Genomic DNA, 12,775 nt, shown 5'->3' with positions numbered 1-12,775 from the left:
GGAGTTACTAATAACAGCCTGACTGGGTTTGACTGGCATTAACCTAAACATCCCCAGGAGGGCAGCACTGTCCCAGGGCATGCCGCAGCCAGCCGACCTTACTTTCCCTCTAAGCCTGTCCTAATTAGAGCTTACAAAAGGCAGGCTGTAGTAGACCAGCAAGAAAGGTATTCATGAGGAGGCGTTGGAGCTGGGGCCGTGGGGCAGAGGTAGGAGCTGGGCAGGCAGGAGGGATGGGGTTTGGGGGCAGGGACCAGGAGGGGCCAAGGCAGGCCTAGTGCCCAGGGTTTTCCCACAGGGCCCAGAGACCCCCTTAATTTGAGGCTCCTGGCTCCTTCCCAGAGGCACAGCTGGGACACATCTGGAAGTGGCGAAGGGGGCTCGCCTCCTTCCTCGCTCCAGGCCTTGGCGTAGACAGCCCCCTTCGCCCTCCCTGCTGCCGCCTCCTCAAATACCGAGAATTCCGGCGCCGCTGGGAGCCTGGGCCAGGCTGGGAACTTTCCTCAAGCTGGGAATGTGCAGCTGGGGGCGGAAGCGGGGAGGGCCAGCCTCGGTCCTGACCTTTGGGAGGCTGCAGTGGAGCAGGTCCAGGCCAAGGAGCCCGAATCAGCCTATGCCCTGGTGTATGGCATCGTACCCACTCAATAAATAACTGAATGGAAGCCAGCAGCTAACATTTACTGAGCCAGGCCTTGTTCACTTTAGCTAATGATCAGTAATTACTTAGGGACTTTGGAGTACCAGGCTTCAAGCCTCTTGTGGGCAAGGAGTTATTCCCTGTTGTACCCCCAGTGGCAAGAATAGCACCTGACAAAGACAGTCAAGAGTGCTGACTCAGGCTTGGCTGTGTGGTTGAATCTCATCTCTGCGCCTTCCCACTCACGTGACTGGGCAAGTATCCTCTGCCTGAGTTTCCTCATCTAAGTGGGGATTACAGATCCTCACTTGCCTGTTAGGGATATTGAGGACTGAAAGGAATGAGCTGAAATAGTGACTAATGCCTGTGGCATGTAGTTTAGAACTCAGTAACAGCATTTTTTGCTGTTAACTGATTGTTAAAACCAGATTCTTGGGCTCCTGCCTTGGGGGTTCTGATTTCATGGGTTGGGACTGGATCCTGGGGCATCTGATTTGATCACGGCCTTAGTAAGTCAGGGGGCTTCCCTCATTGCTCAGTTGGTAAAGAATCAGGCTTAAACACGTTTGGGAAGTAAGGATATGCTCACTGAACCTTTATGATGATCCTATAAAGGCGGATACTTTTGTCCTCATTATACAGATGAGGCAACCAGGCTGGGGGCGGGGGTTCCACACTAAGTCCTGGAAAAGCTGGGGCTTCAACTCAGCCATGGTGCTGTGGTGTCTCAGAGAATTCCAGGGAAGACAGTGAGATCTAGAACACAAGTGCTCAATGAAAGAAGCTAAGATTACCAAAGAGACTTAACCTGTGCTGCTTACTGGGCCTTCCACTGCTGTGACGGGGACAGAACGATCTTAGAATAAAAGCCTTTGTCTCATGACCTGAGTGACTTGGAGGTGGGGGTTCACTGAGGCACTGTAGAGGTCCCCCAACTAGAAAGAGGCCAGGTAAAAGGATCAATACAAGAACTGGATGGATGGGTATAGAAATTAAATACTTAGGAGGGTGGAGAGTTGTTGCCAAGAGAACTCAGGCAGATGTGGGACACTTTTCCCAGAATCCCAAACCACAATCCATTCTGGTGTTAGCATGGAACTGTCTCTGAAGTTTTGTAGTACCAAGACCCAGAAGAATCCAGGTAAGGAAGGATGGATTGAGAGATTAAAATGGCTGGCTGGCTGGTGGTAGAGATGGTTAAATGGCTGGTTGGCTTGATGGACTAGGAGATGACTGAATGATGAAATCTATGAACGAATGAATGGACAGCAATGGGAATATGGAGGGACGAATGGATGAATAGAGTTGGCTGGAGAAGGCAGACAGGTGGGGTAATGGATGGTAGATTTATGGAGGAATGGGTGCTAGATGGGGGGTGGGGTAGGATGATGGATGAAAAGGGTGAAGATAGCTGAATAAAGCAAGTCTATGGGTAGGATAATGGATTTGAAGACAGATGGACAGAGAGGGAGATGATGGAGAGACAGACAGCTGGGTGGATAGAATTGGCTATGAAGATGAGACCACTGGATGATAGTGGGACACATAAACTGAATAAACTGCTAAAGGAAGAACTTCAAGGGATTTTCTTGGGAAACCCTTTTTTTGGCGGTGGGGTCGGGGGGGACTTCTTAACTTGGCTTTCCTGGGTAGGCATTAAGCAGCTTATAAACCTTCTGAACTCATACACCCAACTGTAATGGATCCAGTTTTCAGTAATTCTCAAAGGAGTCTGAGATTCCCCAAATTTTCAGAACAACTGATTTGTGCCGTATCAGACCTTCCTATTCATTGTTGCCTTCTGACATCCCCACCGCCTCCAGAATGGGAAAAGATACATAATTCCATATTAGTTAACAAAATATTAATGACATCCCCTTCCCCATCCCTGTTGGGTTAATCCAGGTAAGTAACAAGGGCCATTCTCCAAAGATTCCAGGTGTCTGCAAGCTGCAGCAATTTTTAGACCTGTGTTCAGTGTCTGGACTTCTGGGTGAATTCTGAGGGTCTCTGGCATCTGGTTGAAGTCTCTGCTTTTCAAGGAGCCTGACATCCTGACTCACATGTGGAAAGGGGCATCGGGGCCCCCCTGGGCTCTGCGGAGACCCACAGATTCTTGAGGGGTTGCCAAGAGAGCAGGATGGTTCAACCTGACCTGGGCCTTGGCTGGCCGCAGCCGCCCACCACCTCCGACATGGATGTTGACCGTGGTGGCATAGCTGAGCCTCCGGGCTGGGGGTGGTGGGGGTTGGGGCTGGGGTGGCGGTGAAGGGGCCCGTGATGTGGGGGCAGAGGAGGACCAAGGGCCTCGGGAGGCTGGGGGAGCCTCTCCTCCAGGCCCCTGTCGCCGAGCCAGGCTCTGGCTGATGTACGAAGCTGCCAGGTATCTTGAAAGGGCAGCCGCATTGGGGCCCAGGAGCTTCCGTGTCGGGGGTGGGGGACTGTGGGGTGGGGTCAAGTCTGAAGACTCTGATCTGGCAGCGTGAGAGACCGAGGGGCCTCCTTGTTTGGCCAAAAGCACGGTGGTCTGGACTGGGGTGGGTAACGGGCCCTGAGTGTCCATAGGGCCTCCTTGCTCAGGCAAAGGTGCGGTGGCTGGAACCTGGTCATTCGTGAGGCCCTTCTGTTCCAACAAAGGTGTCAGCTTCTGAACCTGGAGGTCTGTGAGGCTTTGTTCCTGAAGCCAAGGTGCAGCGGCACGACCCTGGATGTCTCGGAGGCCTCCCTGCTGGGGCAAAGGCAGGAGGGCTTGGACCTGGGCGTCTGTGTCCGTGAGGCTTGCTGTCTGGGGCAAAGGTGTGGCAGCTGGAACCTGAAAATCGGGGGGTTCCTGGGGCAAGGATGGTGGGGCATCAGCTGGGTTCTGACGGTCCAAGTGGCCTCTGTGTACAGGCAAAGGTGAGGTACCTGGAACCTGAATGTCTGGGAGGTCACGCTGCAAGGGCAGTGGGGTGTCAGCTGGGATCTGAGGGTCCAGGCTGCTTCTGTGTATGAGCGAAGGATCGACGGCTGGCCCACAGGCAGTAGCTGGGGACTGAACATCCCTGCAGCCTCCTGGCTTAGTTACAGGGGTGTTGGTTGGGCTCTGGCTGTCCCAGCAGCCTTCTTGCTCGGGTGCAGGACTGGTGGCTGAAACCGTGACATCAGAGGAACTGCCCCGCTTGGGTGAAGCTGGGTTGGTGGGAAGCTGGACGTCCACGTGGCCTCTTTGCTCAGGAGATGAGGTGCTAGAAGGAACCTGAGTACCCACGTGGTCTCTATGCTCCTGCAAAGGAGTGGCAGCTGGCATTTGGATTTCCAGGTGGCCTCGATCTGGTGAAATTGTAATAGCTGCAGCCTGGCTGTCTGGGGGGTCTTCCTCTTCCAGCAAAGGTGTGGCGGCTGGAATCTGGGTATTCCAGAGGCTTCCTTGCTCAGGCAGGGGGGTAGCAGCTGGAACCTGGAGGCTCAGATGGTCTTGCTCAGGCAAACTTGAAACATGTAGACCCTGGCTGTCCTGGCAGCCTCCCTGCTTAGTCAAGGGTGTGGCAGCTTGAACCCGGGCAGCAGGGCTGAGGGAGACAGATTCCTGGGCACAGGTCAGAGGGAAGGCCAGCTCACACACCAGCACATGTCCAAAGGCAGGCAGGGGTCCTGCATGCAAAGACAGATGGGTCGAGTTAGGACAGATCCCCCAGCTGGGGCCACCTCTGCTGACCACATACCTGGACCTCACCTGGCTCGGCCTGCTCCTGGGACAGGCCAGGTAACAGCTGCGGCTGGGCCAGAGCCCGAGGCCTGCGGCGGGGTGCGTTGGCCGATGCCCGGGTCTCAGCCCGCTGCATATGCTGGATCCGCTCGCTGTAAAGCCGGGCCAACTCTCGCACTCGGGATGCTGACCTCTCCGAAGTCGGGACTCCCGGCTTCCCTCCTGCACTGCCACTGCCTCCACTCAGGTCCGAGTCTTCCAGGATCAGCAGTGGCTCAGGAAAACCCGGCCGGGCCAGCTGCCCCTGCTCCAGGGCCTGCCAGGCGCTCCGGATTTCAGAGCAAGAGCGGAACTCCAACTCATGTGAGAATCCCTGGTCCCGGGTGACATCTGGGGGCTGGAATTCTGGGAATGATCCTCCTTCATCCTCCTCTCGCCCTGCCCTGCCTTCTGAGGAGGGCTCGCCCAGTTTTCCAGAAGTGCTTCCGGGGAAAAGTTCTCTCCGGGTGGCTAGAGTCTCATCCAGCTCCTGCGGGGGTCCCTGGAGCCAGGAGTCACAGGGGAGTGGGCGGGCAGCGCTGGAAAGACCAGGAATGTCAGGGACGCTAGGAATGGCTGGAAGGCAGGGCATTTCAAAAACACTGGAAATGTCAGAGAGGCTGGGGAGGCGGGGCATCTGGGGAATTTCAGAAAGGCTGGGCACTTCAGGGAGGCTGGGTCTGTCGGGGCTTTTGGAAAGGCTGGGAATGTCGACAATTTCAGCCGCACTGGAACCCTCGAGCCCCTCCAGGACGTGGAGTGGGGAAGGCTCCCGTTCATCCATGTCCAGTTCTTCTTCCTCCTCCTCTTCTGAAGAGTCTCGGCTGGGCAGGCCTTGGAATGTGAGGGTGTCACTGTCGCCTGGCACTTGGGAGTCTCCGGGGAACTTGGGAACATCATGGGGTGGCTGTAGGGGGCCCTGAGGAAGCCAAAAGGTGTCAGGGTGGGTTGGCCCCCTGAATCCCAGGCTACGCCCACCCAGGCCTGGAGCCCCAAGGACATTGGGAGGGGACGCCTGGCTCACCCCTGGATCCCGGAGGCCTCTTTGGTTCAGGAGCTCCAGGATTTCTTCAGTGATTGAGGGCCCAGAAGGGTCCAGTGTGGGGGGTCCTGTGTCCTCCAGGTCCTCAGGGGGTCCAGAAGTGGGACTTGGCGGCTGAGGCTCCAGGGGCGGGTAGAGCTCCCCCGCACTGCCGGTGTGCTGTGAGGAAGGCAAGGAAGGAGGGCGGGAGTCTGGGGGCCCCAATCCCCTCCCTCAGAGGACAGGGCCTCATCACCTTCTTCTTCAGACCAGGGACTTGGGAACTCAAGTTCCCTCCCCCAATAGACCCAGGAGTACGCGTTGTGGAATGCTTCTCACCTTGAGTCTAGGCTTAGCTGGGGAGGAAGAGATGAGAAAGAGGAAAGAGTGAGATGGAGGAACAAGTGTTATTCCTTGTTATTGATGAGTGGCCCCATCACCCCTCCTTCACGACGCCCGCGAGGCCCAGGGAACAGACACGGGCGCACCAGGCTGGGCTGGGCAGTCACTCACCGCTGTGTGGCAACAGGACGTAAAGGTCCTTTAGAGGCTCTAAGGGGAAGACACAGTGACGTCAGGGCCCACTCCCCCACCTGACACCAAGTTAACTCTTAGGGGAGGGCACTCACCAGACTGTCTGCGGCCGCGACGGGTAGCGGTGGGTCCTGGTGATGGAGCTGTGGGGAGAGGTAGATTGGAACCCTGTTAGGACCCCCCACTCCAGGTTCCTGGGGGAGGGATGAGGGGGAACCTCAGGGTTCCATCTCCTTTACCTGTGTTCCGTCGTCCAGGAGTGAAACTTCTAGCATCTCGTGGGCAGGGAGACCCAAGTTGGGGTGTAAGGGGCTCTGGGATAGGCTTGCTTTTAGGAGCACCTACAGGAAGAGATTTGGAGCTAATATTCTACTTTTTCTTTGAAGCGATTCCTCTACTGTCACATCCTCCCAACCCGAGGTCCCGACTCACAGTGCAGGCTGTTTTCAAGGAGGACTTGTTTTGCCTGAAAAAGATAAGCATGAGGGTTGAGGGGGCTGGGCCCTGAGAACCCCAGGCTCGGTCTGATTAAAGGGTGCTGCTAGCTGTCAGGTGCCTTACATGACTGATACTGATGAATCCTCCCCACAGCCCTATGAAGTTGGTGCTATTATTCCTCCACGTGAGGAAGCTGAAGCCAGAGAGGTTAAGTTACTTGCCCAGAATCACACAGCAGGGATGTTGTGGAGCTAGGACTGAAACCCAGGTAACCCAACTTTATCATGCGGTAAGACAGCGCCCCCACCCCCGTCCCTGGCACTCAGGGTCTTTCAATGCTATTGAGTTGGGGGGCCTTCCCAAGTGGCGCAGTGGTAAACAAATCCTCCTGCCCATGTAGGAGATGCAAAGAGACGCAGGTTCAACCTCTGGGTCAGGAAGATCCCTTAGAGATGGCAGCCCACTCCAGTATTCCTGATTGGGAAATCCCACAGACAGAGGAGCCTGGTGGGCTATAGTTCAGGATGGTCACAAAGACTTGGACATGACTGAGCGTGCATGCATGGATCCCCAGCACCCTGAGGACCCCCTAGTGGTGGTAGGAGCTGTACCTTGGCAGGGATGGAGGCGGGGTGGTTCTCAAAGAAGAGGCGCTGGAGACAGTGAATCCACAGCCTCTTCTCTTCTTGGTTCCTGGCCTGGGGGTGGGGTGAGGTGGGGGTGGAATTGGGAGCCAGTTGTGAGGTCTAGGGACTTGGGGGGCGGGAAATCCCCGCCTGCCCAGCCCCACCCTACGCTCACCTGGAGCAGGTGCCTGTGCTTGGGAATGGTCAGATCGGACACCTTGAACCCTAGAGGGTCTCGAGGGTTCTCGCTCACACTCAGGTTGCAGCACTGGGTGAGGGGCAGAGAGACGCCTCAGACTCATCCATGTACCCCTCAAGTGTATCTGAGCCCCCTCCTCCTAAAAGACGTCCCCTTTCCAGCTTCCCTGGTGGCTCAGTGGTAAAGAATCTGCAGGCCAGTGCAGGAGACCTGGGTTTGATCCCTAATCAGGGAAGATCCCACATGCCACGGAATAGCCCCTGCACCACAACTATTAAGCCTGCGCTCTAGAGCCTGCAAGCCGCAACCACTGAGTTCACATACCACAACTCTTGAAGCCCCTGCGCCCCAGAGCCTGTACTCCACAACAAGAGAAGCCACCGTGCCTCGACTGGGCAAAAGCTCTCATAGTAATCAAGACCTAGCGCACCCGTAAATAAATAAAAGATGTCCCCTTCCCACCCCGTCAACCCTCCCCCCCAGGCTGGGCTCAGCTCTCCCTCACCAGCCCTCCCACTCTCATCTGGGTCAAGAAGACGTGACTGCAGAGTAGTGTAGATGCTTGCCTGGTGGGCAGATCCAGGTCCTCCCCTTCTAGGTCCACATCACCTCTGCATAGCTCTGACCCTGCCTGCCTCTCCTTATTAAACCCTACCTTGCTCCTCGACTCAAGGAAACGTGGTCCTTTTAAGCGAGTTGCCCACTCGTGTATACCCTGCCCCTAGCCACGCCTTTCGCTCTACAGCTCTGTATAGAATACACCTGGCAGGTAACATCCGGCCCCGCCCCCGTCCCTGAACTCACAAAGATGTGGCCCTTGTAGGTGTATTCCGGTCCCCGGCGCTTGGCCACGAGCAGCATCCGTGAGAACAGGAAGAGCAGCCGTTCACCCCCTCGGAGTCGGGGGCCGCTCCCTCCACCACCTCGAAATGCGCCCTCCAGCACTAGCTCCCCAAAAGCGCTGAGGTCCGGACCAGTCCAGCCACCCAGGCGCCGTTGCACCTCCTGCCAGGACCCCAGGAACACACCGGTGGGCGGTGCACGCAAATCAAGACAGGGTGGTTAGCAAGCAGGCTGTGAGGTCCCAGTCCACCCCAAGGCTCTGACCGACCCCCGGCCGGAGGCCCTCAGGTCCACTCTGCCCCCCCCAGCCCACGGTGGGTCCCAGCCCTCTCCCAGGGTCACCTGGAGGCGCGCAGCATGCTCCTGCTTGCGTTTCATGTCATTGATGTACCAGGCGACTGCTGTCATGGACACAATAGCCTCCTCCACCATCTCGCGGCCCCCGGCATCCGGGCCCTCTGCCCAGTGCTTGCCCAGCTCCTGGAGGGCAGGCACCCAGGGAGAGGAAGACGAACAGAGGAAGGGAAAGACGAACAGAGAGAGAGAGAGAGAGAGAGAGAGAGAGAGAGAGAGAGGCAGGAGCAGAGATGGAGAGCCAGAGACCGAGAGAGAGACAAGCAAGCAAAGACAGGAAGTGAAGTCAGCGGGCGCCAGCCCCCACTGCTAACAAGACACTGCCCCAGAGCTGGCCCAGTTTCTAGGGACCAGAGGCCTCCCTGGTCCTCGCTGGCCCAGCTTTCCCAGGGTCCGCACTCCAGATGCACCACCAGGTGGCCAATGGACAGGACCTCGCCCCTCCCCAGGCAGCCCCCCGGGGGCCCACAGCTGACCTGCAGCAGCAGATGGTACTTGAGGATGCGCTGGACAGGCTTCAACAGGAAGCTCTGCAGGGGCAGCGAGTGATGGAGCTGGGCCTGGCGCTCTTGCAGCCACATGGCTGCTGGCGGGGACAGTGACAGCTCCCGGAGTAGGGCCAGGGAGCTGGGGACACAGCACAGGTCAGGGGGATGGGCAGCTACAGTGGGCCAGGCTGGGAGGGGTCAGGCAGTGACCAGGGTTTGGGAACGCTCAGGGGCTGGTTGAGGTTAGGGAGAAGGCGGACATGGTCTCGGTCCGGCAGCGTTGGGACTTGACTGGGCTGGGGTAGGGGGTGCTCGGCTAGCGCACATCAACTTGTGGGGCACAGCCTGGGCCCAACAGGTGCTTCTCAGTCCTCACCTCGGGTAGTTCATGCAGTACAATGTGTAGATGTCGAAATCCTCGCTCTGAGGGCAGCAAGGGAATCAGGGAGACATCAGTGCCCAACTCCTCATGACCCCTCCCTCCAAGCCTAGCCCAGGCCTGCTCCCCTCCCACCCTAACCCCCTTACCCAGGCCCCAGCCTCACCCTCTGCACAAAGCACTCAGCGATGCCGCCGGCGCTGCTGCTGCCCTCCAGGTCTTCCAGGAGCTCACTGGGGAGGGGCAGAGAGAAAGGGTGAAGGACCACCCTGCCCCCACACACCCACCCCTCGAGGACACCAGAAGGCTGGGCCTTGGTGGGCTACCAGGATGGGATGTCACGTCCACATGAAGGGTCCTCTGATCAAGACGTGGGAGGTAGCAACCTGCTCAGACGCTGTCCTTGGGCAGCATCATGTTCCTCAGCCTGAGATCTTGTCACAGGCAGCATGAGCCTTGGGGATCCCATGGGGCACAGCCCGGGAGAGGGGTGTCAGGACCCTTAGACCTGCGATAATCTTAAGATCCTATTGTGACCCTGAAAACTTGTCGTGACTCACAAACCGCCCACAAGAACTTTATGTGTAATTAGGGAATTCCCTGGTGGTCCAGTGGTTAGACTAGGTGCCTTCACTGCTGGGTCCAGGTTCGGTCCCTGGTTGGAGAACTAAGATCCTGAAATGCAAGCGGTGAGCCCAAAAAAACAAGTGTAATTAAGGGTCATCAGAGGATGAGACGGCTGGATGGCATCACCGACTCAGTGGATGTGAGTCTGAGCACGCTCCGGGAGATGGTGAAGCACAGCAAAGCCTGGTGTGCTGCAGTTCACGGGGTCGAAAAGAGTCCGACACGATGGAGCGACTGAACAACAACAAGTGTCATTAAGACATGTAGGTGTCACGCTCTCCTGGAACTCTAGCACCCTCCGCACTGGGGGGCCAACCATCTTGGTTTGTCTGGACTGCGGGGTTTCCCAGGATGAGTCACACAAATGCTCACACTGTCATGATCCTCAGCCTGCACATGAGTCTTTGATTCACTGTGCTCCATGATCTGACATGGCGCTAGCCCCATCTCATTGCCTGGATCCATCCTGATATTTGGACCTCATCTGGGTCCTCATTCCCCATCGTGATCCCTGCCCAATATCATAAGACCCCATGTTCCAGTCTGGACAGGGCACTGTTGGGCGCCAAGGTTTGGGTTAGAACACAGCCTCTCTTCCTGAGCTCCCTAGCCCACCCCCCTGCCCACCCCACCCATCCCTGACCTGCTGAACTCGTAGATGTCCTCGATGTTGGCAAACAGTGTGCCCACCTGCTCCGCACTCAGCCCCAGAACCCCGCCATCCAGCAGAGGGCCCAGGTAGTCCTGTGGGAATGACTGGGGTTATGGGGGTGGAAGGGCTGGCCCAGGTCCCCACGGCACTGGGATGCCCACCCGCCTCACCTCCACGATGCTTCGGAGGTCCCGGACGTAGGCCCGCTCTGTCTCCACAATCTCACGGGCCACACGCTCCAGCCTCGAGGGTTTCGAAGAACCCGAGGTCCCCACGGGCGACAGATGCAGGCGGATGGGGGGCCCCGGAAGGGGCTCTGGCCTCGAGGCTGAGCAGGCTGGGGTGGGGCCCGGAGCCGGGTCCCCCTCAGAGCCCACAGTGCTCAAGGACGTGGAGCTCCCAGAACCTCGTGGGGAGGTCATGGCGGGGGTGGCAGGGGCTGCTGGGGTTGTGGAACAAGCCATCAGGGGGAGTCCTCAACTGAGTAAGTGCACTCAGCCCCCACACTCACCCACCCCTGATCAACATCTCTCTAACCAGCTCCCCTCTCTAACCAGCCCTGTCCTCTCCAGGCAGGGTCCTCTCTGAACTGCTGGCCCCCATTCCTTGAATCCACCTCCATGTGTCATCCTGGGAGAACTTTATTATTTAGCCTGACTCTTTTACTCTCACGAGGATAATCCCATTCCTGCCCTCAGGGTAAAGTCCAAACTCCTGAGATCCAAAGGGCCCTCTGCAAGGTGGCCATTAGAGACCTTTCCAGTGCGTACTTTTCCCAAGACACACCACTTCTTACCCTTTGGGCTCCAGGCACACTCAGCTTCTCCGGGTTACTCAAATAAGCAGCCTCTTCTCACCTCTCTGCCCCTGCGCAGAATACGCTTCCTGCCCTCTCTCAATTCACCCCACCTAATCTTTCAATTCTCAGTTTAGATATCTTCCTCCTCCAGGAAGCCTCCCTTGATCTCCCAGACAGGGGTCCCACTGCCCTCTGAGCTCTCCCCATCCCAGCCCGCCCTGACCATTGTGTGCTGGGCTTCCCTCAGGGCCTCAGGATGAGTCCCCCTCCCTACCGGACCTGGAGCTCTGTGCAGGAGGGCCAAGGTTGTCTCGGTCAGCCTGTGTTGCCTGCACTGGGTCAGCCCGGGAGGCTGTAGGGTCTTGAATGAAAGAATGAATGCCCAGCAGGCTCCACCCCTCCCTCACCCGCTCACCTGTCCGAGTGTCACACACAGCCGCACAGTCACACACTTCACCTCTGTGGCCGAGGCTAGGGCTGGGTTTGGACAGGCCCAGTCCACGGGCTCCCTCGGGCATGGCTGAGTGGCTCAGCGGCTTCTGCAGAAAGACCCCCTTCTGGGATACCAGGACCCCATAGACTTTCCGGTCTCCACACTGCCCCCACCCCCGTGAGATTTAGGAGGATGGTCTGAATCCAGGGAGGAGGCCCTGGGAGTAACTAATTGGAGAGACAGTCGCAAAGTGATAGAAAGAGGGGAGCAAGGAGAGAGAACACAGAAAAAAACGGGAAGGGTGAAACAAAGAAGAGTGAAGCGAACAAGAGTCGCCCAAGCTGTGAGTCTGGTCTGTCTGGGGCCGGAGGCTCAGGGATCCTGGGAACGTTTGGGCTCCGGTCGGAGCCGAGGGCGAGGGGCAGGGCTGGGAAAAAGCCGTGGGCGGGAGGCCGCGGGGTCCCAAGGGAGGGCGGAGGAGGCTGGGGGACCGGATGCCAGGGTCCTGCAGACGGCTTCCTCCCCCACGGAGGGCTGCGAGTCGGGGCGCTGGCCCTGAGTCCTCGACCCCTTTCAGTCAAGTCCCTCCGAGATCCGCTCACTGTCCCTACAGCCGCAGTGCCTCCCCACAGCCCTCTAGCCCCCAACTCCCCGCCGGCGCCTCCGCTCGCCCCCCGCCGGCACGCCCCCTCATTGTTCAGCGGCTGCGGCGCCGCCCCCTCCCCCAGCCCTTCGGGGCCCCTCGCCTCCCCCCTCACCTCCCCGGGAGTCTCCAGCCCCTAACCGAGGCAGCCCGGTTCCTATTTGACCCTAGCACGGTCCCCGGGGAGGCGCAGAGCCGGCACTCTCGGGTCTCTGCAAGTCAGGGGTGTGAACTTCGGGCTCTCCGGCTCCGGGAACCAGAATCCGGGGTCTCTCGGAAAACCGGGAGCAGTGGTCCAGATTTCTTTCGTCCTCTAAACGGAAGATGCTGGGAGCCTCGACGCTCGAGTCTCAGATGGGGTGCTGGGAACCCAAA

General features: G+C 58.1%; 1 protein-coding gene across 5 annotated transcripts; it reads right to left on the bottom strand.

The window, feature by feature from the left end:
• Positions 1 to 2,332: 2,332 nt before the first annotated feature.
• PLEKHG2 (pleckstrin homology and RhoGEF domain containing G2) lies at positions 2,333 to 12,341 on the bottom strand. 5 transcript variants are annotated; one of them, XM_068991868.1, is made up of 18 exons: positions 11,740 to 12,341; positions 10,696 to 10,967; positions 10,517 to 10,617; positions 9,413 to 9,479; positions 9,244 to 9,290; positions 8,856 to 9,006; positions 8,368 to 8,505; positions 7,987 to 8,187; positions 7,159 to 7,251; positions 6,969 to 7,055; positions 6,352 to 6,385; positions 6,159 to 6,260; positions 6,015 to 6,062; positions 5,899 to 5,937; positions 5,725 to 5,741; positions 5,389 to 5,565; positions 4,353 to 5,283; positions 2,333 to 4,270 (listed from the first exon to the last, which is right to left on the bottom strand). In XM_068991868.1, the coding sequence occupies exons 1-18, from the start codon at positions 11,840 to 11,842 to the stop codon at positions 2,697 to 2,699; spliced, it is 4,182 nt and encodes a 1,393-aa protein (XP_068847969.1). In that variant the 5' UTR covers positions 11,843 to 12,341; the 3' UTR covers positions 2,333 to 2,696. The 5 variants fall into 5 exon arrangements, with proteins under 5 accessions (XP_068847969.1, XP_068847970.1, XP_068847971.1 ...); XM_068991869.1 differs by having other exon boundaries at positions 10,696 to 10,964; XM_068991870.1 differs by having other exon boundaries at positions 4,353 to 5,271; positions 10,696 to 10,964.
• Between the last annotated feature and the right edge of the window lie 434 nt (positions 12,342 to 12,775).

The sequence above is a fragment of the Capricornis sumatraensis genome, chromosome 20 (genome assembly GCF_032405125.1).
Source record: "Capricornis sumatraensis isolate serow.1 chromosome 20, serow.2, whole genome shotgun sequence".
Lineage (NCBI taxonomy): Eukaryota > Metazoa > Chordata > Mammalia > Artiodactyla > Bovidae > Capricornis > Capricornis sumatraensis.
Note: the sequence above shows the minus strand (reverse complement) of the source record. Positions and strands in the feature narration are given on the sequence as shown.